Source organism: Acipenser ruthenus, chromosome 11 (assembly GCF_902713425.1).
Source record: "Acipenser ruthenus chromosome 11, fAciRut3.2 maternal haplotype, whole genome shotgun sequence".
NCBI lineage: Eukaryota > Metazoa > Chordata > Actinopteri > Acipenseriformes > Acipenseridae > Acipenser > Acipenser ruthenus.
The window spans coordinates 43,033,445-43,060,278 of NC_081199.1; the positions used below are offsets into that span (position 1 = coordinate 43,033,445).

At 39.7% G+C, this 26,834-nt stretch overlaps 2 protein-coding genes across 5 annotated transcripts; one reads left to right on the top strand and one right to left on the bottom strand.

Annotated features, from left to right (window-relative positions):
* Window positions 1-547: 547 nt before the first annotated feature.
* Window positions 548-5,027, bottom strand: LOC117427176 (protein N-lysine methyltransferase METTL21A). 2 transcript variants are annotated; one of them, XM_034045604.3, is made up of 4 exons: window positions 4,918-5,027; window positions 4,400-4,564; window positions 3,547-3,658; window positions 548-2,979 (listed from the first exon to the last, which is right to left on the bottom strand). In XM_034045604.3, exons 2-4 carry the CDS (start codon window positions 4,547-4,549, stop codon window positions 2,582-2,584), a joined length of 660 nt encoding a protein of 219 aa, XP_033901495.1. In that variant the 5' UTR covers window positions 4,550-4,564; window positions 4,918-5,027; the 3' UTR covers window positions 548-2,581. The 2 variants fall into 2 exon arrangements, with proteins under 2 accessions (XP_033901495.1, XP_034780846.1); XM_034924955.2 differs by having other exon boundaries at window positions 4,733-5,027.
* A 1,204-nt stretch (window positions 5,028-6,231) lies between these two features.
* LOC117427001 (cyclin-Y-like protein 1) lies at window positions 6,232-25,346 on the top strand. Of its 3 annotated transcripts, none has more exons than XM_034045308.3 (11): window positions 6,232-6,648; window positions 7,128-7,310; window positions 9,871-9,945; window positions 10,698-10,732; window positions 13,538-13,638; window positions 16,206-16,241; window positions 16,703-16,754; window positions 16,966-17,085; window positions 20,304-20,470; window positions 21,570-21,732; window positions 22,601-25,346. In XM_034045308.3, exons 2-11 carry the CDS (start codon window positions 7,145-7,147, stop codon window positions 22,715-22,717), a joined length of 1,032 nt encoding a protein of 343 aa, XP_033901199.1. In that variant the 5' UTR covers window positions 6,232-6,648; window positions 7,128-7,144; the 3' UTR covers window positions 22,718-25,346. The 3 variants fall into 3 exon arrangements, with proteins under 3 accessions (XP_033901199.1, XP_033901200.1, XP_034781440.1); XM_034045309.3 differs by having other exon boundaries at window positions 7,131-7,310; XM_034925549.2 differs by lacking the exon at window positions 6,232-6,648 and having other exon boundaries at window positions 6,655-7,310.
* Window positions 25,347-26,834: the final 1,488 nt, after the last annotated feature.

Consider the following 26,834-nt stretch of genomic DNA (forward strand, 5'->3'; position numbering starts at 1 on the left):
ACTTGCTCTGATGAGTATTGGTTTTAGCGCTGTACTAAAAAAAAAAACCTGCTTGTTTGTTTCATGTATTTAATCAAAACATCTTTTACATAGTTACCATAGTATTACATTATAGTAGCCTGCATGGCTCAGATTAGCCAGTCTACTCTGCCTACTCTAAAGTAATGGTTCTATTGCTCACTTTGTAACCTACACACAGTGGACTCATGTTGGTTTCTCACCTGTATTTTTTTTTTCCCCATGCAGTCTGGGGAAGCAAATCCCAGTCTGCATTTATGTTGTGTGTTTTTTTAAGGGTGTGGGAGCATACTCACCATGCAAACAACTTTATAAACAAGAAGATGTGAGAAAAAAAACATGTACTTATAAATGTTCCCACAGTTACATTAATGCTGGGAAAGAGGAATTCATTTTCCTTGTGGTTTATCTGTGTAATGCCAGTTTTACTGTGTGTCATTTTTTAAGCACTCTGTATGTATGGATACAAGCATCTGCTTTTGTGTTTCAGTAGCATAGCAGTACATTGTATATAAACTTGTCTGTAAAACGGGGGGGTCATTTATTTCTGTATTGACATTAACTCTGCACCCACCTCCCTGTTTTTTTGTTTTTTTTTTAATTCAGCTTGTGAAACGAAACTGTTAACATCCTTTTACAGACAGACATTTCTGTGAAGCGCATTAAATTTGCTTTTAAAGTTAAGGGAAAAGAAAAAAAAAAAACTCCTTTTTGTGTGTTGTCAACTAATTCATGTGTATTTAGTTTTACAATTCCACAGCATATTAACAGCTGTACAGTAAACTAATGTACCAATGTACCGGTTAATAGAAGCGTCCTCTCTGTAAAATGATATAGAATGTTGCTGTGAAGTTAGACACACTGGACCTAGCTTACTAAAGAGTCTTATTCAATGTTCTTGCCTGCTGTGAAGTAGGTTGTGACCTACTTTTTCATAATACTGACACCTGCAATGTGTTATTTATATGCCTGGCATGGGTTTTCTATGGTATCTTTAAACATTTCCTAGTTTTCAGGTTATTCCATTGTTCAAACACATCTCACAAAGCCCACCGCTCTCTACAGTACACAAGCAAGGTAAACATACTTAGAAACTAAACCATTAGAGGAACAACAGTGCCAGATTAAGATCAGAATTGAACCCTTGCTTTTAAAACTGATTACAGAAATGATTTATAAAATAGACTTGCACAGATCAGATCACTTAACTCAGGGGGAGGCAACTCGGGCCCCATAAGCATGATTCACACGGGACTGAAAACCAGCCGTCTTCAGAGTTGGTCAAAAGCTGAGGATGCCTTGGAACCTCCCAGACGAGGATTAGTCTTTATCAAGGGAAGTTGGTAAATTCAAAATGAAATGCAATGTTTTGCATGCTTTGTAAACAATGAAGCGGGTGTAAATAACCTGTTTTGTTGTACCGTATTTTCCAAAGGCTTGAATAACCGCTTCGTCCCTTGAGTGATATGTATTTCTGTACATATCTTTAAATGCAGCATTCAAGAGTCGGCAATTATGTTTTGTATTTTTGCCCGTCCCCAAATGCACACTCGTAGCGTTTTACTGACCTGGAGAATCTCAGGACAGAACGTACCAATTTTAATATTATATTATGGATTATTGTGAATGCTGGTATTGCTTTGAGGTGAATACCCCGGAAACGCTGTATCAATTCTAACATAACACTAACATGGTCGATTCGCACGGGATTAAAGAGACACAGGACACTTGAGTTTGACATTTTACAGAAGGTCTCGAAAAAATCAGAAGGACCTCTGAGAAAATGATCTGTGATAAAAATAACTGGATAGGGGCCACATGGAGTGCAGGATGCGCTCTGTAGTCTGGACGTCGCGAGGTCGAGTCCGGGCTATTCCTTTGCCGACCGAGGATGGGAGCTTCCAGGGGGGGCGGCGCTCAATTGGCCGAGCGCCGCCCGGGGGGAGGGAGGGTTAGGTCGGCCAGGGTGTTCTCGGCTCACCGCGCACCAGCGACCCCTGTAGTCTGGCCGGGGGCCTGCGGGCTTGCCTGTAAGCTGCCCGAGTGCTGCGTTGTCCTCCGACGCTGTAGCTCTCGGGTGGCTGCATGGTGAGTCCGCAGTGTGAAAAAAAAGCGGTCGGCTGACGTCACACGTTTCGAAGGACAGCGTGTGTTCGTCTTCGCCCTCCCGCGTCAGCGCAGGGGTGGTAGCGGTGAGCTGAGCCTAAAAATAATGGGGCATTTCCAAATTGGGAAGAAAATAATAAAAATAATTGGCAATGACTAAATTTATAAAAAATAAAAAAAATAACTGGATGGTTCGCACCTGTTTATGTGATTTTTAGTCCTGTGCGAATCGCGCAGTAGTATCACCACAGTCCAGGTTTAATTGATATGATTAAATATGACACACGGCCAATAGTTTAATCGATTAAATCGTCATTAGCTGACGATGTAACAAACAGACACGCGGGACGGAAAACTTCTCACAGTGTATATGTAACCTTTGACCTGGCATAGCTACGTTGTGTCGCGGTTTGGAAACTCAGCAGAATAGCCTTGAACACGTCCTGCTCATGTGGGCTTACAAGTCTTCTTTCACTCTACGCTTCTGTGCCTTGTATATGTAAACGTCCCTCTCTGGCTCGTAATGGACCTCTTCCACTGTGAAACCCTGCTGTAGCATCTTCAGGAAATCCTGGTCTCGTTCGTAGCGGATCCTACAGGAAAGCAGGATCACAGTCCTCTCCGAGCTCAGGTATTCCAGTGTTTTTAACAAATCAGGAAAGGTCTCTTCCAGGTAAACGATATCAGCTCCTAAAACCAGGTCATAGCCGCCTCGTTCAAAGCGATCCAGGCTTTCCCCCCAAGTCAGTTCTGTGACTTTCGTCCTTGCTTGAAAGTCAAGTGGCAGATTGGCTTGGACATTGGATTCTAAGAATTCAACTGCTGGTTCTCGGTCTGTGATGGTCACTTTAGCACCTAAAAGAAAAAAGTTAAGTGTACATTTAGTCCTAGGTCCTGTTGTCCAAACCACGTGAGATGACAGCTTTTAAACAGAAAGAGACGCCTTACACACAACATATTAACTCACAATCAAAGACTTGCAAGCAACTAGCCTATTCAGCTGGAATATAATGGACATTTCCTGTCAAACTATTAATAGCACCTAGGCTGATTAAGTATAGGTTAACTCCTATTACAATCCCAGCACAAACACTGAATAGTGGGACTTGGCATGAACCTGCACAAATAGCTTTCATTATATGAGAATGAAATGGGTTAAACTAGCAGACAAAGGCTTGGCAAATTATCTTTGTCTGGAATAATGTTCCATTAAAAATAAATAATAATAATAATAATAATAATAATAATAATAATAATAATAATAATAATATTAAATACATAAATAAAAAAGATCCATACTGTCTTAAACTACGTTGCTAGACTTGTTTATTTCCAGCCTTGCGGCAAAAACTGCAACATGCATACTGATGTCTATTTTCCGATTGCAAACTTGAAACAGGGAGACAAATAGAAAGTGCTCACCAAGCAAAGCAGCTACAATTCCCACCAGCCCTGTTCCTGCCCCCAGCTCCACAGCAGAGCTGCCTTCCAATGCAATCGAGCCGAGCTCCAGGAACGTGCAAAGAACCACTGCCTGGAGAGGGTCAAAACACAGGAGGGAACTCACAGCGGGAGAGCTGACAGACACTCACAACCTGTGCTAAAGGATTACCTCAGCATCTTCCACTGCAAGTGCATGATGGTTATCTGGACATAGGTACAAATGTACGCACAGATTTTGACACTGTCAATACATTGTGCTCTGGGTAAGTAAGGTTGATGTTGAGAATTGAACAACCCCTGTTCGTGACGTCATCGATCATTTTAACATCACCCCAATTGTCTTTCCCAATGTCCTTTTTTTTGTACAGTCTGATGAAAGTAAGCAATAAGACCTGACAGGCTGGGCGGTATTGGGCAATACCGGACCACCCATGAGCATAATGAGGCCCAGTTTATCTGGTCTGGTATTTGATCTGGTAATACTGCCCACCCTGGAGGGTCTTATAGCACTTACAAAATGGACAACTGTTACAATCAATAAATAAATAAATAAATAATTTAAACCACAAAACTTGTTTCGGTCATTTATTTAAGTGGCTCAAGGATATCTGAAAAGGCACTAACGATTAAACATTTTATTTCCTGGACGGGGTGAAACTGTCATGAAATACGAGTTATTTCCATCCCTGTAATCCTGTACAAATGTTACCGGTAATTAGGTTTTTTTTTTTATCAGGTTATAGTTTGTATACTTTGTGAATGAGCCATATTGACTGTGTACAATATTTCTAGGCTCATGGTAATAATCGCAATTGTTTGCTTGCTTACTCACAGCGTCCCACACCACGGCTGCAACACCCAGACGCTTCCAGTCCTGTCTGATGTGGATCTTGTGTTTGGCGAAATGAAACGTAGCAGAAGGCTCGTGCAGCTTGCTGAGACCGGGTAACGAGGTGTGGTTTTCATACGGCACAAGAGCCATGTCAGCTCCTTCGACCTTGCAACAAACAAACAGCAGGTTTTAAAAGCATTGTTAAACATTCGTAAACATGGCACTCATTAAAACACACGATATAAGCTTGTTTGCTTTTTTAATAACGTGTAATTATTAAACTGTAATTATAATAAATATTGTTTTATGAATACAAAGACACCACATCAGTACCTGTGTTTAGCCGGACGAACGTACACAAAGGGCAATGTTCAAATACAGTAGTTGATTCCGCCGATTAAGATTTTTAGCCAGTACTAGCAGCCTTTGCTGTCTGTAATCTTTCAAAAAAACCCTCATAATAACATTACACAATGCACAGTGCTGTGGATTACTGGTAGATATTAGAAAATGCTTACCAGTACCCACGCACTGGCGATCACGATGCTTGTAGCTTCAGTTCTGTCCGGAAGCGTAGATCCTGCACAGTGTCACGTGTCAGCCATGCTGACGCTGAAATCCGAATTACGCCAATCCAGAGAGCAAATTGTTATTATTATTCTGTCAAAATGCACGAATGAGAGACAAACTGACATTCTGTTTACCAGCTTCTCAAACTGCAGAATCGCTTTTTTCATTAAAAAAAAGTATCGTTTGGAACACGTTAATTCGTGTCCAGTATATAACATATTGTTTAGAAAGAATGTAAGAACGTACGTTATTCATATATATTATGAGTTTATGGAAAGTGATTAATGCCACAATTCAGACGAATGTCCTAAAGTGGTTTTCTGGATGCTGGACACGATGTTCGGTATCCTGAAATCCTGTATTATGTACGCTGAATGTGTTTGCTAATCGGAAGTACTATTTCCTTCCCGTAATTGTTGGCTCTCTGGGAAAGTAAGTTCTGGTGGCAGGGGTTGCGCCCCTACAACCGAAAACATTTGGACAGTGTAAACAACATGAAACCGAATTAACAGAAAGATGGAGCAATTCAGTATCCGAACACAACAAATCTATAGCATATGCGCTACAGATTATTAAAAAGCGCGCTTTCACAGTAATGTTGCAGGGTTTAATGAAGCCACGCCAGTTACTGTCGTCTGAGCATGTTAAATATCTGTGAGGTGAGACTGCATGGACACAGCGCTTATCATTATTGAGTAAGAGTTGATTAAGAGTGTTCTTCATCTTCAACGGAAACTACCTGGGGGGGGGGGGATGTAAACAATGTGGACTGCACTACAGCTTCAGACAATATTAACATAATTCCTATTAAATGGTATCCCACAAGATGTTACACCCACAAGGCAGAAGCTAGGTAACACTGTGTGCCTTGCTTTGTAAATACCACAAATGTATTCATGAATCCATGTGTTGTTTTTAACTACACAGTAATTGCATTGTATTCTAGATGAGCACATTCCCCTCACCATGCTGCAAAAATATTTGCTGTTTCTTTAAATATTTGGTTGGGTGGACATTTGAAAACAAAATCAAACCAATCAAATAAAGCGGTTTAGTTCAAGACCCGCCTTATTCTTAAACTTGGAACGCGTCATTTCATTGGCAAGAACAATACGCATTAATAATTGACAGTATTTGTAGCAAAGCAACATTCAGATAGCTAGAGTGGGCGGGGTTATCTTTTACTAAGCGCCCGAAGAGTCACGGAAATGACAGCATAGGGAACAAATAAAGTTCTAGATGCTGCGGTGTTTTAGATTGCATCCAATCAGAGCATCGCTACAGGAAGGTGGGCGGGGCGTGCACGATTGCCAGGTAGCGGCTTTGAAGCAGATGGCGGCGGCAGGGAGCGGTTTACTGAACTGGCCGGAGGGGAGCAGGGGATAACCGGGGGATTCACATTAGCCGACACCGGGGACCAAAGGCTAACTCCCAAAAAGGCCGAGGCTCATTGCAGATCAGCTGTCTGCAGGATATGAACACATTTGCACAGGGAGAAAGAGAAGAAAGAGGCTGTAGGCCGTGAAGCCTCGGGGTAGAGTGGACACCTGACCCTGGGAAGCCAAGGGGGGAGGGTCTGAAGGTTTGCGCTGGAACGAGGATCCCGGTTTAAGAATGGATTACCAGTAGAAACCCAGTTCGTTGTAAAACAGCAGGGGCGTGGGCGACACAAACTGAATGTGGGTATCGCCGGTTTTATATATCTTTTATTTTAACATCTCGAGAATGATTTACAGTAAGTCGCCCGTGACACACTGACTTAACTTCACCAACGCCGTGGACCAGTGTGAGATTTATTTCACAAGCAGTCTGCGAAGGGTTGACATCCGCTGTGATTTGTCAAGTCTGCTAGTCGTCATTGAATTTCAGCAGGCTGTTTGTGTGTTTGATGAGGGCGCTGTGTTACCGGTATTACACCTTGACGAAGAATTGCACCCTAGGACCGACATCCCTATGAGGATCTAACTTTATTTTAACACCACTGTAGAACTAATTAGTGCCTTTTTTTGTACATTTTAACTTTACAGTAAAATGGCTGCAATTGTGTTAGGTTCAGCATTTTCAAAATTTAGCTAGTACTATAATAGCGGCATATTTCACTGTGCTTTATTTTATTTTAAGCAAAAGGATACGTTACTCCCACAAACATATATTTTAGTAGGAAAGCACTAAGAAATGGGAAACACGGTGTCGTGTTGCGTGTCCCCCGGTGGGAGTCCCAAGGTGAGCCGGGCACGCAGGAAGCCGGAGCGTCCGGATGTCTACCAAGTGGAGGCAGAATTGAATGAACCCGATTCGGGACCCTCTCTGCAGCACATCAGTGACAGAGAGGTACCCGACGGTAAGTTATTTTGATCATAGCCTTTTTTCCCCACCCATACGGACTGTTATCCGAATCCAGAATGGCATGTTTAAGTTTTAAGAGCCGCAGGATCTAGGATTGAGTGTTTTTTGTTGTTGAAGGTATGTTAGAATTGTCTTAATTGTTAATTGTCGTGATTTCTGTTCTGAACAATTCTTAAAAGAACAGATTCTGTATTTTAACTGTTCTTGAGAGTGGGTAGGGGGACAAGTGAGTACGAGTTTGTGTAAAGGAAAGGGGGATTTAAAAAAACGTGTCCAGGGAATATCGTGTTGCAGGAATGCGCTAGTAAAAAAATATGCGTTACTAACCCCCAACCCATAAACATAAAACCACTTTCTTGCATCACGGGAATCGCCTGGGCCAGCTGTAAGACCACCGGGGGTAAGTGCTTTGCTCAGCGGGACAGCAGCTCTAAGATTCCCTTCCGTTTCACATCAATACCAGTTTCCTGTTTCCTCCTCCTTTGAGTTGAGGCTAACGCGTTTGATTGATACCATTATGGTTTTGTGACTGTATTGCTCATCTTAGAGTCTAGAAAACAGCTAAGACAGACAGGCGTCGACGTTGTTTTATAGAGCAAGTATGACACACACAAGAAAATTAAACCTGCTTGAAACTTTCAAACTTGGAACTGTGAGTTTAAAACGGGAACCTGCAAACAGCAGGAATCTCCCTCCACACCCCTGTCTTGTAATTTGCAGCCCCATAGTAATTGATGGTAGTGGGGAGAACTGAAGAGAAAGCAACAGTAACTTCAGCTGTTGCCACTTGAATTAGGAAGTCTTTAAACTTTACATGGGACCAGTTAACAGCTGCGCTAGCAGCCAGTTGCCAGGGTAAACCAGAAAGCGTTCACTTCAGATTTGAACAAGAGGAGAGTCTCAGCTTCCACTACAGCACAGTTGTATATGGATGCTGTCTAGTGTTCAGAAAGTAAAACACATTTCTATCAGTTCTGGGGTCTATTTTATATTCCAAGATGCTGTTGCTGAACATTTACAGCCTTTAGTTTATGGTCCTAGATTTGCAAGCCCAATCTAGCTTTCACACGGCAATAAACCAGTGTAAATGAATATCTAAACTTCTGCTAAAACTTTGTCTGCAGTAAACCACCACTGTGGTGTGATCTAAGCATTAGACACAAGTAGATTTACAGAGTATAGTGTCTAGAATGAGGAGTTTTGGGCTCTGCGCTTTACCCCTTGTGTTTATTTATTTCAGTGTTTGCATGGTAGTGCACACACAGGTTACCAGAGAGTTTTGTTAACCAGGCTGTATTATCCACAATTGTGTCTAGAGGCCATCAGCAGTCATTCTAGTTCTGTTTTTCTGTGATCTGTGCTTTTGTGTAGCGTTCTATTGACGTATTTTGCATCTATCTTGCCTAATGTTTGGGTCTAAAGGTATTTTTTTTCCACTGTTGTTGCCAAACCTTTTGTTATCCCTTATCTAATCCAATAAATCAAAGTTACAATAAATGAAGTTTGTGATTTAAATGTATTCTTATCATGACGTCCGTCCGCAAACAATTTATTTTTAGAAATAAATTCTCATCAGAAAACCACAGGCAGGGTCAGCTGCTCTCGCGTTCTCTAATGGAGAATGTTGACTGCCCTACCTTGTATGCTGTTTCAGGGCAGTTGCAATGTGGGAACCCTGTAAAGTGTCCTCCCATAATACTTCCGATCGCCTCCAATGCGATCAATCTAATTGACAAAAACATCTTTCACAAAAAGGAAAGTGGAAATGATTTGCAGGTCTATTTAGAAGAGGGGGCGGGGTTACAGATATTGCTACAAGGCTTGTGTTTTCCATTGCTTGAAGTATAATTAAGTTCTCCCTCTCTGGGCTTCTGTACTAATCCCATAACCCTGCCCTCATGAAACTCAAGCTGGCTACAGTCATTTGAAATATGTGGAACCGAAATGAATACACAGACAGCGCTGCTGAGAAACGTTTTCTGATAAAAATAAATCTGTCATGGGTGATTGATGGAGGCAGTAAACCTATAAAAGCCAAACAGATTAACAGGGCGTGAACAGTCTGGATATAAGAATTCTCATCGCACTTAGATAAGATTCATTAATTAAAGGAAATGGGGAAACAAACCCCTTTAATTTAGCTTTTATCGAGGAACAAGAGTTAAGGACAGGCGCATGGGATGGTCTACAATTAAACCCAGGGACTTAATTCAGTATTTATGAGAAGAGAGGTCTTGAGTATTACGACCTGTAGTTTCCAAAAGAACGAAATGTACTATCTTCCTGCTTGCTGTTCTGAACTGTAAATGAAAGAAAATGACACATGCATCAGAAAACATGGTAGAGGTTTAATTTCGGTTTCAATTGTCTTTCAGATTCAGATTTGAAATGTACAACATTTCCCATAGAAAGTAACAGGACCTTATTTATTTCAGTTAAACTCATATTTTTTTGGGAAGTCGACGTTTAACGAGCTTTACAAATTACAATCAAAGTAGCAAGCCTACTTATTGTTATTATTATAATATATATATATATATTTTTTTGTTTCATAGATTTAGCGCCAGAATCCAATCCATCGGACCACCCGAGGGCAAGTACCATCTTCCTCAGCAAATCCCAGACGGATGGTAAGTTTTTAGGCTTTGTGGTTTCGCAAGGTTAGAGCTGTAAGGTCTCACAGCCCTGTCAAGTTCCACCTTGTATCATGCACCCCTTGTGTCTGCTTACTGCACTGTTCTCTTTACAATGTTGTGCACACATCAGACAGCAGGGCTTGTTTGTTTACCAACTTGACATGATGTGACTCTTATTGTGTTTACACTAGTTTGATCAATAATGGATTTCCAATGGCAGGCAGTAAAGATTCTTATCAGATTCCATCTCTTTTAAAATCCACTGATACAAAAAGGCACACTGCTGATGCAAATACTAGCAAGAGGCAAAATTAGGTTATAAATGACGAAGCCTTAAGAAACAATGAATAAATACATCCATGTGATTTGTTTTTTATTATTTGTATTATCAACTCAGGGATGGAAATAAGAGTTCCATTGCATAGCAGTTTGATCCATTCCTGGTTTTCCTACAAGTTTAATAAAACACAACTGAGCTCGTTGCCTATACACTATGGCGAATCAAGCCCGTAGGAAAACCTGAAGTGGGTGATACTGTTATGCAATGGAAGTCTTATTTCCAGCCCTGTTAACAATATAGGTGTGTTTAGTACAATTATCAGTTTGGACTACAGCAGATGTTCTGGTAAATTGTAACCCTGAATACAGTATGTTTACAATCTAGATTTGTTCCAATCACTGTCGCCGGTTTTGAGCATGTTAAGGGACATGGAAACAGTAATTATTCTGTCTTGTTTGTTTTACAGTGAGAGATAAGAGGAAAAGCAATCACATAAACCATGTAAGTAATGTGAAAATTGGTTTAGATCCGATTTTTCTAAGATGTAGTCATTTTAAGGTCATACAAGATAAAAAGCTTTCTGTCATTCTTAATTAAAATTCAGATGAAGCAAGGCGTAAATAGTGACCTCTCAAATGAACAGTAATCTAACATCCTGCTTTCTTTCTATATATATTTTTTGCATGCAATTGAGTGTGAGCATGTAGGGGATTACCCCTGTGCAACTGTGAGCCAACTTGATCTTAATGAATCTGCTTTAGACAGCGTGGAATCCCACCTAAATATCTGAGCATCACGGCTGAAAAACAAAGTAAATACATAAGAAATGCATTCCTCCAGCACCCGGTTAACCGGGCTGACTTCTGTTCACAAATCCCAGTTAGCACTTGGGCAAGGCTTTCCAGATTAGGGTTGGATGATAATGACATTTTCAACAATCGATTATTGTTTGTAAGTTATCAAGATAATCATGATTTTATCGTCCAAATAAATAAAACATTATTGTAATTTCTCAAATTTATACTTGAGCAGCATAACAACCGCCAGTCTAAGTCACTGAGTTCAGAAGAAGAAAAAAACTAGACGGTGTATGCACTGAGTTTTAGCATTTCTGGTGGGTGCCCAGACAAACGTGACTAAAAATACACCTATTGTAATTTATTATATATATATATATATATATATATATATATATATATATATATATATATATATATAGGGTAGTTGCATAAATAGAAGTTAACTTTGAATGGAAGGATAGGCAGTTTATTTGATTAAACTATCTGCATACAAGCAGCGATGTGCAAAACTCAGCATGTTCCTAAACAACTATATATACAGAGACACGCTTTTTTTTTTTTTTTTTTAAAGTAGTTTGATTCTCTTAATGGCAGATTCGCCACACAAGTAAAGAAAACAAATGCTTCCAGGTAACGTTAGCAATTTTGTTTTATTAATACATTTGAGGGCACTTATGAAAGTAAACATTCTCGAATTAACAAATGTTTAAATAAGAAATATAAACGATATATATACAGTGCCTTGCAAATGTATTCAGACCCCTGACCAATTCTCTCATATTACTGAATTACAAATGGTACATTGAAATTTCGTTCTATTTTATTTTAAAACACTGAAACTCAAAATCTATTATTGTAAGGTGACATTGGTTTTATGTTGGGAAATATTTTTAAGAAAAATAAAAAAACTGAAATATCTTGCTTGCATAACCCCCCCACATTAATATTTGGTAGAGCCACCTTTTGCTGCAATAACAGCTTTTTTGGGGGTAAGTATGTACCAGCTTTGCACACAGTGTTGAAGTGATTTTGGCCCATTCTTCTTGGCAGATTTGCTCTAGATTGTTCAGGTTGGTTGGACGTCGCTTGTGGACCGCAATTTTCAAATAGTGCCACAGATTCTCAATGGGATTGAGATCAGGACTTTGACTGGGCCACTGTAGGACATTCACCTTTTTGTTCTTGAGCCACTCCAATGTTGCTTTGGCCTTGTGCTTGGGATCATTGTCCTGCTGAAAGATGAATTTCCTCCCAAGCTTTAGTTTTTTAGCGGACTGAAGCAGGTTCTCTTGCAGTATTTCCCTGTATTTTGCTCCATCCATTCTTCATTCAATTTTAACAAGATGCCCAGTCCCTGCTGATGAGAAGCATCCCCACAGCATGATGCTGCCACCACCATACTTCACTGTAGGGATGGTGTGTCTTGAGGCATGGGCAGTGTTAGGTTTGTGCCACACATAGCGCTTTGATTTTTGGCCAAAAAGCTCTATCTTGGTCTCATCTGACCACAAAACCTTTTCCCACATCGCAGCTGGGTCACTCTCATGATTTCTGTCAAACTCCAGACGTGCTTTCAGATGGTACTTTGAGTAACGGCTTATTTCCTTCCACCCTCCCATACAGGCCAGTGTTATGCAGAGCTCTTGATATGGTTGACTGGCACCATTACTCCACTCCCAGCCACTGAACTCTGTAGCTTCTTCAAAGTTATTGTTGGCCTCTCTGTGGCTTCTCTCATAAGTCTCCTTGTTTGAGCGCTGAGTTTTGAGGGACTGCCTTTTCTTGGCAGTGCCTGGGTGGTGTGATGCAGCTTCCACTTCCTGATTATTGATCCAACTGTGCTCACTGGGATATCCAAACACTTGGATATTATTTTGTACCCTTTCCATAATCTATGCATTTGTATTACTTTATCTCTAACTTCTGTAGAATGCTCTTTGCTCTTTGGTCTTAATTTTCCTTCAGATTCACAGCCTGACCAATGATCCTTCAACAGTGGGGTTTTTATCCAGAAAATGTGACAGCAACTTTAATGGTTCATAGGTGGAGGCCTATGGTAAGGTAATTGTGTCCTCATTAGGGCAATTTCTTTCATCGGTGTAAACTGAGAGCTTCCACAGCACAGGGGTTGAATACTTATGCAAGCAAGATATTTCAGTTTTTTATTTTTCTTAAATATTTTCCAGCATAAAACCAATGTCGCCTTACAATAATTGATTTTGAGTTTCAGTGTTTTAAAATAAAATATCAAACAGAACGAAATTTCAGTGTACCATTTGTAATTCAGTAATATGAGAGAATTGGTCAGGGGTCTGAATACTTTTGCAAGGCACTGTGTGTGTGTGTGTGTGTGTGTGTATGTGTATATATATATATAAATATATATATATATATATTATATAAATTATTCTGTTCTGTAACAATAGCATTTCCAGTGTTAATATAGGAGCCCTTTTCCTTATTAAGTAAGTGGTCTGTTTCACAATTATGCTTTTGTTTTTTGCAGGTGTCCCCTGGGCAGCTCTCCAAGAAGTACAGCTCCTGTTCTACGATATTTCTTGATGACAGCACAGTCAGCCAGCCTAATTTAAAAAGCACAATAAAGTGGTGAGTGTTATCAAAGTATTCCCCAGGGACTATCAGCGCAGGGTCTGCCCGTTCTGATAACGTCATCAGGCTGGTTTTATTGATGGGGCATCTGTTTCGTTTTTTTTTTTTTTTTTTTTTTCGGTGCTTATTTTTAGCTATTTTTGAGTTTTATGTAAACTGTTTTTTTCGGGGCTTTCGTTTTTGATGTACTGTATGAAATTAGTGTTTTCGGTTACTTTACAAAGTGCTTGAGCGTTTTTTTTCTGTCAAAATATGTATAGTAGTAACTCGACTACTTGCACACTTAAGTTGTACCTTCCTTCCTTTGCTGTCTTCCATAACAAAATCCCTATGGTCATGGGATCTTCTGGGGTTTTTGTGGGTAGGCATTTTTTTCCATTTTGCCACAATTCTGTTTTAAATCCTCTGTCTTAACTTTAATACAGCTTTAAATCCTGCTAACAAGCCTCCATTCCTGATTGTAATCTCATTTTAAATCTTGCAAGCGGAGTCTCCAATAGAAATGTAGGAATGTGCTGTCACCAAATAGTTTGGGCGTGTGTAAAGTATTCAGAACGAATCAATGATAGCTACAAGTCAGAAAGGTGGGACATTGCCCAGCAGCACTGGGAAATGTATTTATTCTTATTATTTTTGTAGTAGGTTTTTTTTTTTTTAATGGGAAAATGGTAGTGTTAACGTGAATTGATTAACCATTTCCACAGTTTTTCTGGTGTTTATTGGCTACCCACTGATTTCATTTTTTTTGTATCGGGGGGTGTTATCGGTTAAAACCAAAAATCAGAAGCCCTGTTTATGGATAATGGATTTTGGACCGCTGTTAACCTGTCTTGTACTGTGGCACTGATTTGTTTAATTGATCATTGACCGGTTAAAGGGTGGTGATTACAGTGTAATCTGATAGAAGGGGGAAGCTGAATGATTAGTCAGTTTGATTGCCAGCAATAAGGATGCAGAAAGGTTTCCACATCAGTTGCATGGAGACTTGTGTGAAATGCAGAAAGTGTATTAATAGTGCTGTAACAGGAGAATGCAGGCATAGTGGGGTTGTCTGAAATGATGAGCCATTCTCTAAAAGCCCCTTATCTGCCATACCCTTTGGTTTTTAGGTTATTTACTTTAGTACATGTAAATACACAATTCTGGTTTCATTCTAACTTAAACAAGTTCATCTCGAGCACAGATCAGCCTGAACAGCAGTTCTAAACCCTGAGAGTTTAACAATGACACAGTGAAATCCGGAAGGGCATTCCAGAACCCCAAGGCAGTGCCAAAGAAACAAAAGCACAGCTGAAGTGATGTGGAATGATGGATGCATTCATTCATTCATCAAAAGCACTTGATAGACGGCATGAAACCATATCTGGTGGGGTGGGGGATACAGTCGGCATTGAGATATCCGTTCCCCAGATACACGTCAGTCGCGTTTTACCGCCCTTGTATTAAGAATAAAATCAATCCCCATATATATAACAAATGAATGCACTTGCCCGTCGCATGCAATTTCCGACTGATACAAAGCCCATCTTTTCAATGTTACAATGTATTTGAATATCTCTTGCAGCCTGAATTATTTAATTCTCTAATGACAAATCTTAAGTCTTATATTATACAGTTACACGACACTTCCTCCTGTTTCACTTGATGAAAATGCAGCCAAAACAAAGCGAACAAGACAAGCTAGGGTAATGTCACAGTTAATCATTAAACAGTTTTAGATACTATTTTGATCTAAAATAGTGATTTATTTTTTGTTTGATCTGTTTTCATCTTTTTTGCTTTTGTGCATTTTCATTTGCAAGTGAACTGTGACATTAGCGCCTTATCGAGCACTATATTCTGCAAATTTGAATACTGACTTTGGTTACTGTGTTAATTCTGGAAACTTTTTTTTTTTTTTTAATCTTTTGGTTTTGCTAAATTGCATTGCCTTTTACGTTTTACGCAGTTCTGTGCAGTTCTGTGCCTCCCTGGCGCTGATGCGCCAGGGAGGCAAATAAGCTGATCCCTGGAGCCAGCATTACACTTCAGCCATTAACACCAGACAGAAGGATATCTACATCATCATATGGAAGGAAACGTAAATGGATGGAGACGCATATGGATCACATTAGTTTACTGTAAAGCTACGTCTTAGTTGGTGCTTATCTTGGCGAGAGCCGAGTTCAAATCAGCATGAAGTTTTAACATCTACTCTCGTGTAATGGAAATCATTAGATTTAATTTTGCTGTTTGGTCGTTAATGGGAAATTTTACATACACAGGATAATAAAAGTAACCTTCAAAAATAAAGTCTACATATTTCACACTTGTTATCTCGTGCTGATTTTGTTTTGTGTAAGGTACAGTACGACATGGAGACCAAATACTTTGAGTCCTGTGTGTGTGCTGACGCTGCAGGGTAGGGGTGGGGTGGCTGGAGTTTTAGATTTGAGGCATTGTATGCAATGTAATTAACTTGAGGGAACTCTAGTACATACCATCGTGCTGAACGATGATTGAAAAAGTATTTGTAAAAGAGAAAAATCTAATTGATTTATTAATTTTTTTTTTCTTCCTAACAGTGTTACATTAGCAATATACTACCACATAAAGAACAGGTAAGAACCTGTTTTCTGTTTCGTCTGACAAAGTCATTTGTAATTCAGCAGTGATTTTGTAAATGTAGGGACTTGTCAGCATGCTGTAAAATGTAATTGGGATCTCGGTATTGATTTAGTTTCTTTAACCTTTAAGGAATTTACAGCTGTTTTGTTAAACATGTAGTTCTGTGGCTTGGGTAACCTCTGCTATCTTAATCTGCAGTGGCTGGCACAGATAAGAGTTGTGCATGTTGTCTCTCTGCTCAATTAAACCAGAAGAATTGGAAAAGATAACCTATTAAACCCTGTTTTATCAAACGGAAGGCATTATGGCATGGCAGCAGAGAGAGGAATTCGAAAGTAAAGGTGGTGCTGTTTGTGGTGGACAGCGTAAAGGTTTGTTTCACTGGTTGTCTCTGGGGTAATTACTTTGACTTCCATGTCTTGGTAAAGCTGCTTTTTATTTTAATTTGCAATAGGGATTCGGACAGATCGCTTGATATCTTTGATGAAAAGCTGCATCCTCTATCGGTATGTGTGTTTTATTTTATGAAGTTGGGACGCATACTGTAACAGCGCCAGAGAAAATAAATTGAGTGACAGCATAAAAGTTTCATCGGTTCTTGTGCTTTTAATATAAATGTAGATTCAGTACAGGAGTTAATTTGGCACTTGTTGCACGACAAAGAAGTAATTAAGTGTAAGATTGACATTGCATTTTGTCCCCTACCTTCGTTGGCAGAGGGAAGAGGTGCCTGAAGATTACTGTAGGAGTGACCCGGAGCATAAGCACATCTACCGGTTTGTCAGAACCCTCTTCAGTGCTGCCCAGCTGACAGCGGAGTGTGCAATAGTAACCCTGGTGAGAATGCAACAATCACTGCACTCAAATGTTTTACATTGCTTTCTTCCATACCCCAATTATCCTGAAAGACTGAGAACTGCTGCTTCCCAATAATAGTAACAGTTGATCTATAGGAAGATTCAGATTAGTAAAAATTAAAGTTCAAGAGAATCTTTCCAGTTCCGGAAATACTGGCCTGCTTTATCAACGTAAGTATCACAAAAATGCTCTGATGTCAAAGTGCCTTGATTCGAGAGCAGCAAAGAGGCTGCTTGAGAATTCATCTACAAGGGGCAGCAGTCGAGAGAAATGAAGGGATTGCTGCTGAAGCCTCTGATCCAAACTACTTTTAGTTCTATAGAGAAGGTAGTGGAATGCTTGCTATTTTATTTTTTGTGCTGCGCTTGTTTAAAGAATGAACATCCGGACCCTTCACTTTGCTCTTTGCAAGCCCACATGATTAAAAAAAAAATAAAAAATAAAATACTGCAAAGTTATGATTTTGAATTCTAAATCTTTTTTTTTTTTTAAATTTCTTTTAGATGCTGTTTTTCTCTTGTCATAAACTTTAGGTTGCAATGCATCAGTAAACGATAGGTCCAGTGGTTAAAGAAAAGGGCTTGTAACCAGGAGGTCCCCGGTTCAAATCCCACCTCAGCCACTGACTCATTGTGTGACCCTGAGCAAGTCACTTAACCTCCTTGTGTTCCGTCTTTCGGGTGAGACATAGTTGTAAGTGACTCTGCAGCTGATGCATAGTTCACACACCCTAGTCTCTGTAAGTCGCCTTGGATAAAGGCGTCTGCTAAATAAACTAATAATAATAATAATGTTCAAACTCTTTTTATAACACTTTTCTAGCACATTGAGGGTTTACCAGTTGAAATGATTAGTAATCTCAAGGGTAGGTTGAAATGATCTGACAAATGCAAACCACAACAAAATTACATTCATACAGTACAGCAATATAGCATCTCGGACATCTCGGACATTACGTACACCGGCAGTATGTACGTGTTCATCTTCGGCTTTTTGATTTTGATATAGTACTCTATACTTCGACTATTTTAAGCAATGCAAAGATGGGCACATATCTTGTGGAAGTATTGTATGAGGAGGCATGTTGTATCAGTACTTTTTGTGTTTTAATATTTTCTAGTAACAGTAGTAGTAATAATCTATTTTTATATAGCGTCTTTCATAGTGGACCACCATCACAAAGCGCTTTACAAGATATGAGACTAGGATCAGTTTCAGAGTCACTTACAACAGGGTCTCACCCGAAAGACGGAGCACAAGGAGGTTAAGTGACTTGCTCAGGGTCACACAATGAGTCAGCGGCTGAGCTGGGATTTGAACCGGGGACCTCCTGTTTACAAGCCCATTTCTTTAACCCCTGGACCACACAGCCTCCTATAATGTATTATAATTTGGGCTTCTGATTTTCAGTTTTAACTGATAAAACACCCCTGATACAAAAAAAATGAAATCAGTGGATAGCCAATAAACACCGGAAAGCACCGGAAAAACTGTGGAAATGGTTAATCAATTCACATTGACTTTACCCTATTCCCATTAAAAAATAAAACCTAGTACAAAAATAATAATAAATACATTTCCCAGTGCTGCTGGGCAATGTCCCTGACTTTTATCTGTCATTGATTAGTTCTGAATACTTTAAACCCACCCCAACTACTGAGTGACAGCACATTCCTACATTTCTATTGGAGACTCCGCTTGCAAGATTACAATCAAGATGGAGGCTTGTTAGTGGGATTTCAAGCTGTACTACAGTTAAGATACAGTGGATTTAAAACAGAATTGTGGCGAAATGTACAAAAATGCCTACACACAAAAACCCCAGAAGAATGTGCCCGTGACCATAGGGATTTCATTGTGGAAGATGGCAAAAGAAAGAAGGTACAACTTAAATATGCAAGTACTGTCGAGTTACAACTATACATATTCTGACAGAAATAAAAAGCATTTTGGAAAGTAACCAAACAATAATTTCATACAGTATATCAAAAAACGAAAGCCCCCCCCCCCCCAAAAAAAAAAAAACAATTTACATAGAACTCGAAAATTAGCTTAAAATAAGCACTAATACAGCTAAATAACTAATTCTAATACAGCAGAAGAAGCCTTAATTTATTGCTGCCTCAAGTTGTATTTTAGATGGCCACTAGGTGGCATTAGAACAAAGGAAAGTGATTTCAGTGCCTGACCGTGCTGATGAAAGAGATGTGATAAACACGTCTCCTTTTACTTAAGTTGTGCTTAAATAAAACACTTGCCTAAGTGCACAGTAGCAAGGGAACCCAAACCTCCTGGTTGTGTGCTTAGAAGGGTAATGTTTGGCTGTGCAGTATCATTTCTGTGGTCCTCAAACTGATTTTCAAAATGAGCTACTTTGTTTTCTTAGGGGCATTACCACTGCTCTCCTTTTCATTGTGCTGGGTTACTAATACTATGGTCTTGACATGAACCAGAAGTAAAAACCCTCATGTGGAAGGCTAACCTTCAGGGACTGAAATGACACTCCCATTGCATAGCAGTTTGATCCATTCCTGATTTCACTAGTATGTAAAAATAATGTGATATCTTGTAACAATTGTAAGTCGCCCTGGATAAGGGTGTCTGCTAAGAAATACATAATAATAATAATAAATAATAACTAGGACTTTAATAAGACTTGCCTGAGCTTGTTACCTACACACTGCGGCTAATCAAGGTCATAGTAAAGCCTGGAATGGGTGAAACTGTTGTGCAATAGAAGTCTTATTTCCATCCCTGACCTTTGACTGGCCAGCTGAAATCCAGAGGTGCCAGTGTATAACAATGCATTGTTAAAGGAGGTTTACTGTTAAGTGGGGTTACTTGTTTGATTTAATAATTACAAAAGCCATGTTTACTGTGGTCTTGGTTTAACATTTGCATTATTTAATAGACCTATATGTATTATGGAGCTTTTAGCCAATATTACGATATTTTGATCTTCCCAATGTAACCAGTGTTATTAGCCAACAATAGCGGAATCTATACATAAGTCATTCTAGTTTTGAGAGGTCGGCAACAAATCTAAAATCCATCGCTGCGCATCTGAAGTACTTCACACTGCCCCATATTCCGTGAGTCAGTATGGCTTTTAAAGAACAAAACAAACACTGTGGAACGAGTGTGGTGTTGGTTTAATGGTTTTCCCTGAAAGCTAAGGGGGGTTTGTTTCGTGGCAGGTTTATCTGGAACGCCTGCTGACGTATGCAGAGATTGATATTTGTCCCAGTAACTGGAAGAGGATTGTACTGGGTGCTATCTTGCTGGCATCGAAAGTGTGGGATGACCAAGCAGTATGGAATGTGGACTACTGCCAGATCCTTAAAGACATCACTGTGGAGGACATGTGAGTAACAACTCAACTAATGGGTGCAGGGTTTTACTGGGATCCGTTATAGAAATGTTTTGTGAAGCATAAAACTACACAGGCTTGGATCATTTTTATTTTTTCGCAGGTCCCCGTAGTAATGCTTGTGGTGTTTGACAGATTTAATACAAAGTAAACTAAATGAATGAACTACTTAGGGCAATATTAAATTGAGTAATGATGGGACAGTAATGGACCCCTTGAAATGACATCCCCGATAATATTGATTGATTTCTTCTAAGGCTTCTTTTGCACAGAATTGTTTCACTGGCAAGGTGTTCCTGTTTTTCTCTCCAATGCCATGTTTTACTGTCTGAATGCCAAGGTTAGTCTAGTGCTGCCTTTGGTCTGTGCTGCATGCCGACCTCTTGTGTAACACAAGCACACAGCCTTCCTATTGAAGCTTTTCATGGAGGAGCCTGCTCTGACTCGAGAGCTCTTAGAGCTCCGAGATAATAGTGCCGGCTCTCGGCAGATCCATTAGTTGCCGTAGCGACCCGCACAGTCCTTTTATTTGTACCAATAAACAGCCTCTCTGCTATCATCCTGGCAAAAATGCCTAAGTCCTTCACCACTAATAAACAACATGCAGGTTTATTTTATAGGGTGGATGTTTCATGGCCTTGTTCTATGGAGATGCATTGTTCTGTATCATACTAAAAATGCTTGGATAATCTTTGTTTTATGTTTTTTCTACATATCATCAAAAATCACTAATAATCCTTTGGGGGAGGGGTGGGTCAGTACAGAGACTGCTGTAAATATTTACGCACTTATTGTAGAATTATGATTTTTGAAGTTTGGTTCCTACATCTGCTATCGGCGTGCATTTCATTGTGACAGTATGGTTTGAATTATAGGTCAGTTCGGACTAAGGGGATTCGGATTAGTGAGTTGACTAATGCATTTCTTGAAACTGGCTGTGCTTTACTGTGTACTTCCAATTACCTAGGCACAGACACTCCTGCAACTCTTAACTAACATGAGTCAGTTTGTATTTAGGGTGGCAGGGGGCTCGCATATGTTGCTTTGATGTTGCTACATGCCATAATATTTGTACATGATAACTTTCCTCCAGGAATGAAATGGAAAGGCAGTTCTTGGAGCTGCTGCAGTTTAACATTAACGTTCCGGCCAGCGTTTACGCCAAATATTACTTTGACCTGCGCTCGCTGGCAGACGACAACCACATGAACTTCCCCCTGGAGTCCCTCAGCAAGGAGAGGGCACAGAAGCTGGAGGTGAGGGGCGCTCTATTCAAACAGGCTTGCTTGTCTTCCAGCATCCACGAATTCTGAATTGCATAAAGAAATACTGAATTATTCCTGGTTTTACTGTGACTTTAATAAGATGCACATGAGCTTGTTACCTATACACTGTGGTTAATCAAGCTTGAAGTAAAACCTGGAAGTGGGTGAAACGGTCATGCATTAGGAGTCTTATTTCCGTCCCTGCTTCCACACATGCTCAGATATGGAGGGCTACAATACAGCTTGAAAACCTTGCATGCGAAGGAACTGATGGGCTACTCTGTATAACAAGTTTAAAATGATTGTTAATGAGACCGTATTTTGTCCAAGTCAATTGATATAGGGGTAAATGTATTAAGACCAGCTGTAAATTACTTTGTACATCATTCAAGAACACAACACGTGATATGTGGAGGAAGGAAATCTCAGGATTCCTCTGTGCACAATCGATCATTTCTCCACCAACACCCCTGTTTTATAGATGCTTTCATTGTTCATATGTGCACTTTTACTGATGTAGGTTTTTACTATTTTTTTGTGAAAAATATTATTTTGGAAAATAAATGTTTAAACAGATAGTAAGTTCAATTTATATTATACAAAAGTCATTGCTATGATACATTTTGTATTGGAGTGTATATAATAAAACTGTCATCTTGCAGTAATGTAAGGCCGCCTTGTTGATTGAAATCCTTTGGCCTCTCCTTTTATTCCTGTTCATATTAGTTAAAACAATATGTTCCCACCCCTACGAGTTCTCAGTAGATGTTTGTATGGCTGAATCATTACTCTAATGGGCAGTCTTTGGTATTTATAAACTCAGTTTTTGACCAACATTGTGTTCTGTTTGTATTTGTAGGCAATCTCCAGGCTCTGTGAGGACAAGTATAAAGACCTGAGTAAAGTTGCTATGAGAAGATCGTTGAGTGCAGATAATCTATTGGGTATCCGTCACTCTAACGCAGTGCTGTCCTAGACCCCGAGTGGGACTGCTGCTGCAGAGGGGGCTTTACTGGGAGTCCTTCACCCAGAGAGGAGCAGCGCTCTCGTTAACCCCATCCACTACAACAAGCACACTCCAGTAAAGAGAAAATATATACAAATTGAAAGAGAAAAATAGGTGCTGCTTCGACAGCACACAACTCTGCTGAAATACCCAGAGGTGCAAAATAAAAAGGGGTTTGCTTACTATGTAGGCTAAGAGCTGTGAAAGCTGTCAGTTTTTAATTGAAAATCATTTGCCAATGGAGTATTTTAAATAAACACTAATCGAGTAATCTTTTTTTGACTGTTCCCAGAGTTCTAGAGAGCTGTATCTAAGCTCATGGCTGCAGTACTGTATGTTCATATTCCAAATGGAAGCACGATATTAACAGTTTTGCAGTGTGTGTGTGTGTTTTTTTTTTTTAAACGATTGTGTGGCACGATGGATAGGGGAGTTTCACGGACCTGATATCGGCTTCCTCTGTCCAATTGAATACCTCATTGCAGAGAACATTTCTTTAAACCTTTTAGCTTTATACGTAGAGTGAAAAGAAACCAACCAAAACACCTGCTCACATGGTACAGCGTTTTATTAGCAATCGATATAGCATGCACCCTGAAGATCTTCATTATTAATTGAGGTTTTTTTCCTCCGCTAATCCTAAAACAAAACAACATTGTCGTAAGGCAGTTGCATCATATTGCTGTATTGTACTTTGTGTTTAAAAAAAAAAAAAAAGTGCTGTTTTTCTACATTAATAAAAATAAGGATGCATGGTATATCAGTTAATATAAAATACTTTTATATAGTGAAGTATGTCTGTTTTTGTTGCTGATGCTCACAAGCCTTTTACTGACTGATGTATACATAACACCTTTGCTCTTATCAATATGACCGCTTTTGTTACTGGTAAGAGCGAACTATTCAGTTCCTCTTTTAATGGGGGAGGGGAAGAGTCACTTTTTCAGATTGGATCAGGTTGTAGTGCATTGCTTAGTACGAATGATTTTTCCCCAAATTTGCATTTTTGATTCCATGCAACTTATCCAGGCATAGCATGTGCTACAGCATCGCACTGTAGGGTACTGTACTTCTGCTCTGCAGTGATTGAGGGAGAGTAAGTATTAATACAACCATTGTGCAATAAGGTTTGTTTATAATGCATCATGCCTTCTTCTGTGAGGGGTCTGTGTGTGCATTGTGCAACACCAGCGTATGGCTTTTGTTTGTTTTTATCCTATATTTCTTTTCCTACTGCTAGACTGCTTGTTTTTTCTTAACACTGTTTTTAAAGGCCGTACACAAAGTACATGCTCCACTCTTTTGGTTGGCAGCATTATCTTCATTAAGGGTCAGAAGAATCTGTCTTGTTATTAAATTCAATTTAAAATAATATTAAACTGTTCAAGGGCCCTGACGTAAGGGGGGGTAATATTCTCATGAAAATGTTAATATCATTGGTAAAAATAACATTTCAATAAACAGTCCTACCATATCTGATCATTGGTCGATAGAGCACAGTTACAAACTCACTACTCTCTAGCTCAGTGTTGGATTAATTGACAGTATGCATTCAGTTTCTATATACGTGATTTACAAGGCAGGGAAGGCTAATCTTGTAATTGGTTCCTATTTGAACTTCCCAAAGGAGGCCACTAAAATAGTGCTTCCAGGTCATATATAAAATGTTATCACCTTGAGGCAAAGGGCATAGAGTGTTGTATTGAAACTATCCATGGCAGGTTAGAGTGCTACTTGTCAAATAACCCACAACCCCTGAAGTGTGAAACAGTAGTCCATGTCCTTGTATTGTTTTATAGAATGTTTTTATTGAACTTGCATTTATAGGTTTCAACATTCTAGAACACTACTGTAGGTTCGATTGTAATTTTTTTATTGTTTTGGTATTTTACATTAATAATCCCCTTTTGACCCCACCCATCCATCCATCCAAGAGCTTACACCAAAATAAAATCTCCAAGCTGTTTTTTGCCACCTCTGACATGATGCTTGAAAGCACAAAATGACTGCTCATTTCCTTTGTTATTTCCCTCTAGTGTGATGTAACATTGTCTTGGGCCCATTATCCACTTGGTTGTCCTTTTCTTTCTGCTCAATTGAAATCCAGCAACAATAGCAATCTTGGAATCTTTGGGTCCACTGTGCGGTCCTGCAAAAGTACTGTACCCCTGGGTTTAATAATATTTGCTTTGTGTTCTAATTCATTTTTTTATAACTTATTTAAATGGTGAGCCTGGTTTATTATGCGAGATTATTTGTTATCAAAGTTAAGTTAGTGTAAGGAAGGTTCCGACTCCAACAGAGTTGTCATCATGTGTGAAACTAGAGCAAGTAGGACCAATATGGTAAAGCAGGGAATACAGTTACATAACCTTGTCTATAAATAAACCTTGTGTTCATAAGGGTTGTATTCTGCTTTCTACTTACTGTGCATTGTGGTATCGGATGACCAATGTGTTGGGCAGTTTCTCTCCTAAGCAATAACTGCCTCTTATAAACCATAAACCCATGATACAGCAATGGGGATTGGTATCTGTAACAACGATTGTAAAGCAAAGGTGATTGCTGCCTTTAGATTTCACAGTACACACTTCAAGTGTTCCAGTGTGATCATTCACAAGCATGCTGTGCTGTTCCTCCTTGGAGGATTGGTTCATTTACCTTAATCAATGAAAAGCATGCTCTTTCATGGAAATGAGATGGCAGAATGGGCTAATTCACTAAGATGCTGTGCTATTCTCTTTGGAGAACAGGGTTAAAATCCATCTGATTCCTTTATGTTCAAATAATTTGTTAATTTCCTGTATAGACAATGATGAAGGAGGGAGGCGAGTGGAAGGTGGTGGTGTTGCTGCCTGAGAGAACACTACCACCTTCCACTTGCCTCCCTGGTGGGGCGGGGCAGACCCCCCCTTTCTATTCTCTCCAGCCTCCATAGAGCAGATCCTGTCTTCCATATGTGGAAACACAAACAAAATCATTACTTATTTCAAGAACTCACCTCTGGGAGCTGGATTTGAGCTGCCATTTTCATGGAGAGGTGGTCATGGGTTTAACCCACTGCGCCACCAGCTCAGACAGAAAAGCTGTGTTTCACACTGACAAGAAGGTCAATTAACCAGTTATTTGAAAATAAAGGAACGAATCAGCTGGATTTTAACCCAGTACTCCAAGGCGAACAGCGCAGCATGCCAATGAATTAGCCCACTGTGCCATCACTTCCATGGAAGAGCTTGCTTTTTCATTCAAATGAACCGTCTTTGAAAATAATGGAAGGAACCCCACTGGAATCGAACCCAGTACTCCAAGGTGCACAGTACAGAATGCCAGTGAATTAGCCCATTATGCCACCTGTCTTCCCTTTTCAGAGTGCACACTTCTGGGGTTGCAAATCATGGATCTTATTGCACAATTGCAGAGTTTTGTGCAACTGAAGAGCGGGATTATCAAACTCACTTATTACACTGTAGGTCTGTGAGGTAGATGCCAGGGTAAATGCTATGAGTTAATACTTATATATATATTTTAAAAAAAACGTACTGGCTTCCATGGGAAAATCTGTTTTTTATATTGTGTCCCTGGTCAAGCTGTGGCATCTGACACTGCGTAGCAGAAATAATTCCACTTCCAGCATGGTTAACTTTTTCAAAAGTTTCTTAGTGCTGAAACAGTAAAAGTTGGATGTTTTCTTGCCATTCCATTATGAAGTAAACTTTCATAACAATCAGCTCTATGGAAAAAGGTAACTCAGGTCCAACTGGGGGTGGTCCAGGTGTTGGTCACTACGTTAATCCCTGCGTTCTCGTGGGAGCCCGGCATTGTTACTAGGATAAGCTAGGAAAGCCCTTGTCAGGTTAAAAGGGTTATGTACTCAATGGTTAGTGTCACATTGGGGGGGGGGGGGTTAAGCTCTCAACCTGCTGCAGCAGCATGGGGCAAGATGCTGCAAATAACCCCTGTGCAGAAAGATGCCCACTCGCCCATTCCTCACATATACAGAGTGATTCATAAAACAACGTAGCACATGAAAAATGAAAACATGAAAAAACGAACAGGTTTCAATTGAGCCTCACCAACGGCCTGGTAC